This window comes from Galeopterus variegatus, unplaced genomic scaffold, assembly GCF_000696425.1.
Source record: "Galeopterus variegatus unplaced genomic scaffold, G_variegatus-3.0.2 Scaffold30682, whole genome shotgun sequence".
Taxonomy (NCBI): domain Eukaryota; kingdom Metazoa; phylum Chordata; class Mammalia; order Dermoptera; family Cynocephalidae; genus Galeopterus; species Galeopterus variegatus.
The window spans coordinates 701-7,028 of record NW_007756793.1 but is presented as its reverse complement, the minus strand read 5'-3'; the positions used below and the strand labels follow the sequence as shown (position 1 = coordinate 7,028).

At 34.9% G+C, this 6,328-nt stretch overlaps 1 protein-coding gene across 1 annotated transcript; it reads right to left on the bottom strand.

Moving 5' to 3' along the window:
• Window positions 1–4,019: 4,019 nt before the first annotated feature.
• On the bottom strand, window positions 4,020–5,927 carry LOC103583928 (sperm acrosome membrane-associated protein 1-like; the record flags this gene model as incomplete). The annotated part of the gene is made up of 3 exons (XM_008565105.1): window positions 4,020–4,155; window positions 4,794–4,900; window positions 5,826–5,927. Coding segments are annotated over 3 exons (345 nt in total), but the record flags the coding sequence as incomplete, so codon positions are not given.
• Window positions 5,928–6,328: the final 401 nt, after the last annotated feature.

Genomic DNA, 6,328 nt, shown 5'->3' with positions numbered 1-6,328 from the left:
GGGAGCGCCGCCGCGCTCCCAAGCGGCGCACTGTAGCAGTGCGCCACCAGGCCGGCCCTTGCACAAAGATCTTAAATGTACATTGTCTTAGTTTTGACAAATTCAAACACATATGTAATCAAACACTGGCCAAGACATAGAATACTACTACACCCCACAAAGTTCCCTTGAGCCCCTTCCTAGTTAATTCCTGCCCCATCCTCCAAAGGCAACTACTGTCCTGATTTTCTTTTCTACCGTAGATCAGGTCTGCCTGTTCTAGAACTTCATGTGAATGGACACAAACACTACGTAATCTCTTGTGAAAGGCCTTTTTTTTTTCACTCAGTATTGTTTTAGAAATTCTTTCATATTGTTACATGTAACTAGTTTCTTCTTTTTCATTACTGAGAAGTATTCCACAATTTATTTATTCATTCTTCTACTGACACCTAGGCTGTTCCAGTTGTGGGTTATTATAACTAAAGCTGCTATGAACATTCTTGTAGAGTCATTTTGTGAATATATATTTTCATTTCTCTTGGATAAATGCCAATAGGTAGAATTGCTGAGTCATAAGGTAGATGTATGCTTAGTGTTCTAAGAAACTGTGAGACCTTTCCCCACACTGATCGTACTGATTGTACATGCTTCTGTGAATGTTTTCTCCTAGATTTTGGCATGCCTATTCATTATCCTAATAATTTCTTTTAATGAGCAGAACTTTTTAATTTTGATGAAGTCTAATTTATCAAGGTTTCCTTTTATGATGATTGTTTAATGAGTTATGTCTAAGAAACATTTGTCTACTCCTGAATCGTGCAAATATTCTCCTGTATTTCCTTCTTAAAGCTTTACAGGTTTAGATTTTATACTCAGGACTATGATACATCTCTAATTTTTGCATATGGTAAAAGGTAGAAGTTGAGGCTCATTGTTTTATACAAATATCTACACATCAGTCTTAAATCAGGCATTCTCTCCTATATCTTTCTGCTCTTTCTGCAAATAAGGATATTAAAGAGACAAAGCCAGTCTACAATATGTGTTATAGCACTGCTGCATTGTAAGCTGATGAAAAGCCAATTTACAACAAGTATTACTCTGTGAATTATATAGCTTTCCTGTGGCTCTTCCTTGTCCCCAAATTGTAGAGTCACAAAAGATTCATGGGAGAAAGGACCATTGAGATCATCTGATCCAATCACTGCATTATAGAGATAAGTAAACAAGGTACAGGGATGTTTAGCCGTTTGTGCAAGCTATATTTTAACCATTTCAATATTTTAATTTTGGTAAGTACCACTGTGTCAGAAGTAGTCTCCTGTATGGGTAATCTCAACTGATTATTTTTCTGGATTCTTTCCTATCTTTTAAGCATCATGGAATATAACTTTCCACTTTCCTTAGTAAATCTAGAGCTACAAACTCAATTTAGTGATCTCACTAAATAGATCCAAGTAGGTCAGAGAAATTACATCTATATTTATATTTCAACAGTGTTAGATTTTTAAAATCTTTTTTATTTCAAAATAACTTTGGATTTACAAAGTGGTAGGATTTTAAAAATTTAAATAAAAGACACCTTTTAGAACTAAAACTTGAGAAGCAGAAATGCAAAATTTGTTTCTATTTGTTTGCTACCCATCAATATTAGCCAAGAGAGGGTGGTGAGTTAGGGGTATGAGGGGTTTAGTTCATTACAACAGTAGGCTTTTCACAAGGGTCACCTAGACTACTTTTATACCTAACAACAAAAGCAAAAAAATAGGCTGAATTTCCTATTGAAATTTTCTAATGAAAAATAGGCTGAATTTTGATACTCTCACTTTTTAGATAAACTAAGCTTATGTATGTATTAGTTTCCCAGGGCCACCATAACAAAGTACCACAAACTGGGTAACTTACAAACCACAGAAACTTATTGTCTCATAGTTCTGGAGGCTAGTAGTATAAAAAACAAGGTTGGCAGGGCCATGCTCCCTCTGAAGTATCTAAGGGAGGATACTCTGTGCCTTTTCCAGCTTCTGATAGTCCCAGACATTCCTTAGCTTGTGGTACCATAACTGCAATATCTGTCTCCACTTTCACATGGATGTCTTCTCCCTATGTGTCTATGACTTCACATGGCATTCTCCCATCTCTCTTTCTCTCTCTCTCTTTGCGTGTGTGTGTATGTGTGTCCAAATTTCCCTCTTCTTACAAGGACATCAGTCATATTGGATTAAAGATGCACTTTACTCTAGTATAACCTCATCTTAACTCAACTAATTACATCAGCTATTTCCAAATACAGTCATATTCTGAGTAGTGGGGGGTTAGAACTTCAAAGAATCTTTTTGGGAGGACACAATTCAACCATAACAATGCCTACTTATAAAGACAACTTGAGTGGGAGTAAAAATTGATAGATAAGTGAATGGATGAAAAATTTTCATTACTAAATCATATTTACCCTAAAAGTATTTCAATTACATATTTTGTTTCAACCCAGTACCATATTGTATGGACATTTCTACCTAAAACATTTGTTTAACTTCTAAAAAGACAAAAGGGTACATTTCAGTGGTGTACCCAATTGTCATTTTTAAAAGAAACTAATAGATACCAAAGTGTTCTGAAAACATTTTGTCACTTAACGAGTAAGTATACTGGGGCGGCAGAACTACCCCACCAGTTGTGGACTGCTACAAGGGAGAAGTCAACTTTGTCTCAGTAAAGGCCTGACATTTTGGGGTCTTCCAACCCTTAGCTTACACACTAGCAATTGCCTGTTCCCTCATAATTATGGTAGCAGCCAACAACCAAGTAGTCCTAACAAGGAACAGGCAGTGGAGACAAAGACTGAGAACGGCCACAGACACCTTTAATATCATAGACTAAAGCTAGCTGAGATATTTTTTAGTTTGATGATGTTTGGTCCTCTTTTGCCTTTTTTAGAACTTTATTGAAATTATCCTTTTAATGACACATGACATCCCAACAGAGGAGTAAGATTATAAGCTTTCATCATGAAAAAAATTTTTAAGGCACTAAACAGCATATCAAAGAAAGCTTAAATAATAAATAGTTTATTCTATAAGATCATCTCAAAATACTTTAACCTGTTTTCATCTCAATAAAGGGTGTTAGGGTGTGTAGTATCTCTAGATTACAGGAGAAATTCTTTACTTGGGGTTCAGAAATAGCTTCAAGAAATCTGTAAACTCCCTTAAAATTACACTTAACTTGCATGTTTGTATATGTGAACATTTTTCTGGGAAAAGGCTGCTAACCCTTGATTGGATTCTCAAAAGAACTTGTGACCAGATCCCCCGCATCCCTAACAACAAAGATGACAACAGTGAAAGTGGTTAAGAGCAGCTAAACAAAAGGAAATAATTACCTGGGTATAGAAGACATCACAGATTAAATTGAAAAGGCATGCAAATTGATCCATCTCACAAGGGAAACACAATTTCTGATATATAAAATTATGTTCAGAACAAGATTTGTATTTGGTGACATAGAGAGAGAATTGTATTATTGCTTCGTCAAAAAACATTTTCTTCAAATGTATAATTTTTAGAGATATGCTCTGACATGTTTCTTAATTTTATTTATTTTAGTGTGCCAAAATTTTTATAAGCATCCATGAAAATTCCATTTATGCATTTTTGCTTTTATGATGGAAGTAAAAGCAAGAATATATTTCAAGTTAGAGGACTGTTCTTTGGCGATACTTCAGGAATATACCACTTTCCAAAAGTGATGCACATCTGACTCTACTTTGTGAAAAAGAAATTAAGAACTAAATTATAGAAAAGTCTAAATGATATAAACCAGTGGTTCTCAAAGTGTGGTCTCTGGACCAGAAACAAGAACATTATCTAGGAACTTGTTAGAAATGCAAATTCTTGTGCCAGCCACATCCCAGATATACTGAATCAGAAACTCTGGGAGTGGAGCTAGAGATCTGTGTTTTAATAAGCCCTCCAGGTGATTTTAATGTTCTTTAAAGTTTGAGATAGAAGCAAGCCAAAACATTGCTGGGCACTTACCTTTTGGTGTATAGACTGTGAATTTAATAGTTGCTATTAGTTCATTATTATCCAGGGTGTCACACTCAAAAGCCAAAGGATGAGTTTCCCTTTTTACTTCTAGGATTGCCGAATCATTTGGAAGTATGACAGCTTGCTATTTAAAAAGAAAAAAAATAAAGTATTGACATTTTTCATGTACGCTCGAGATCAGGAAACAATTTATCACCCTTAACAAAAGAAGAGTCACTGTCTCTCTTAACCTAGTACAGTAATTAATTGTGCACATGGATTCTAAAGACAATCCCGACTTCAAATGCCAACTCTACCACTCTCTGCCTGTAAGACTGTTGATAAGTTTCTCTCTACACCTCCGTTACTTATCTGTAAAATGGGTATGATAGGAATTACCTCATAGGGTTGTTATGTGGATTAAAAGAGACTCTAGCCCTCGATGCATGTCTGGCACTTAATAAACCCTTAACTAATGGTAGCTACTTTTATCATTACACAACCCCTATATAGGCCAAAGAAAATCTTGCTTCCAAAATATAATACTTTATATAAAATGGATGATTTAAAGTTCTTATTATAGCTCTCCCTAAGACATATGTAAAGTCTTAGTCCCACTAAATAATAAAAAGTTGTAAATTCCCCAAATAATAAAGCTGTCTGATTTTTAACTTCATTTTTGCAAACTACTTTTAAAGAGAAAGTTTTCTGAGAACTGTCAGAACTGGGAAAAAAATTTATCACTCACTGGAAAGCACCAGATTACATACATTCATTACTCACTTGCTCTGGCCTTAAAAGCTTCCACATATATTTGAAACGATTTACAGGAGATACATGAACACATGCCAGTCTAACACTATCAAGACTTTCAGAAATTGGTTTACCCCCTGAAAAAAAGAAAATTTAAAGACATAAATGCCATTGAGCATTATAAATTGCTTTAATCATTATTGTACTTTTAAAAGCCACTTCCAGTTTTAAAAATTAATTACATGCTGGAAGTTATCAAATTTATAATTGGGAATCTGAGGATAGAGGAGCAGAAAAGTGATGGATGCAAAGATAAAGTCACCCAAAGAAACAGGTGAGGAGTCACCATAGCTCTCTGCTCTTTATACAGAATAAATTGTGGAGAAGAAGCAAGGACAATCACTTAGTGATCTGTTAGATTAAACTTTGAGATCTACTCGTGGCTTCCAATTTACTGGTTGGGGATCTCCATTAGATGGATAGAGGAGCAGAAAAGTGATGGATGCAAAGATAAAGTCACCCAAAGAAACAGGTGAGGAGACACCATAGCTCTCTGCTCTTTATACAGAATAAATTGTGGAGAAGAAGCAAGGATAATCACTTAGTGATCTGTTAGATTAAACTTTGAGATCTACTCGTGGCTTCCAATTTACTGGTTGGGGATCTCCATTAGATATACTGAAATCTCAGAATAGCATAATTTTATATAGAATAGATTTCAGAGTTCTCTAAGGTTTACCAATCTACCAATAAAATACCATGACCAAAGCAAAAAAAGTATTTCACTATAGAACAGCCTCAACCACAGACCCCAAGCAGAGTAAGGTTCAAGGGTATTACAGAGAATATATGTTAAATTTTAGACATCACTGAAAAATGTAAAGCAAAAGCAAAAAGTTACTAAGAGCTATAACTATCTAGAGAAGAAATGGAATTTAAAGTTTTATTATAAATTCCTTTCAATATATCAGTTGTCTCCTTCCACTCAGTATCAACCTGAAGGATATTTCCCCAGAGTAAACTCTTCCCCTCAGTCTTCCTCCAATACAGAGTCCAACTCACAGCCACAATCCACTGGGCCACGGCATTCTTCTACCCGCACAAGACACTTTGATTCACCTCCAGGGCATCCGTTTGTTAATATAACTTCTCTAATACCAACACCTTTGGTAAAAGAAATGAGCAAATGTTAGGAAAAAACAAATTCCAGAGTGTCTTTACTTTTCCATCTAGGTTTTTTTTTGAGACTTTCTCCTAATTTCAGAAATTAAATTCCTAAATCCAGAATAACATTTAAAATTGGTTTAGGCCCTCATTTTACATTATTTCATAAAACAGCATTTTCTGATGTGAGTTAGATAAAACACTAGTTCCTCTGGTTGTTATAGGAAAGAGGATTCCATGGTCATATACATTTGAAAATAGTACACTAAACAAAATTAAAGGAACCTCTTTACTGCAGAAGTTTTTGGAAACTTTCAGTATGCTAGTAAATTAATGTGCTATTATGCAAATTTTCATTGATGTAGGTTGTGAAAGTATTACCTTTTACTATCTTTGAAATT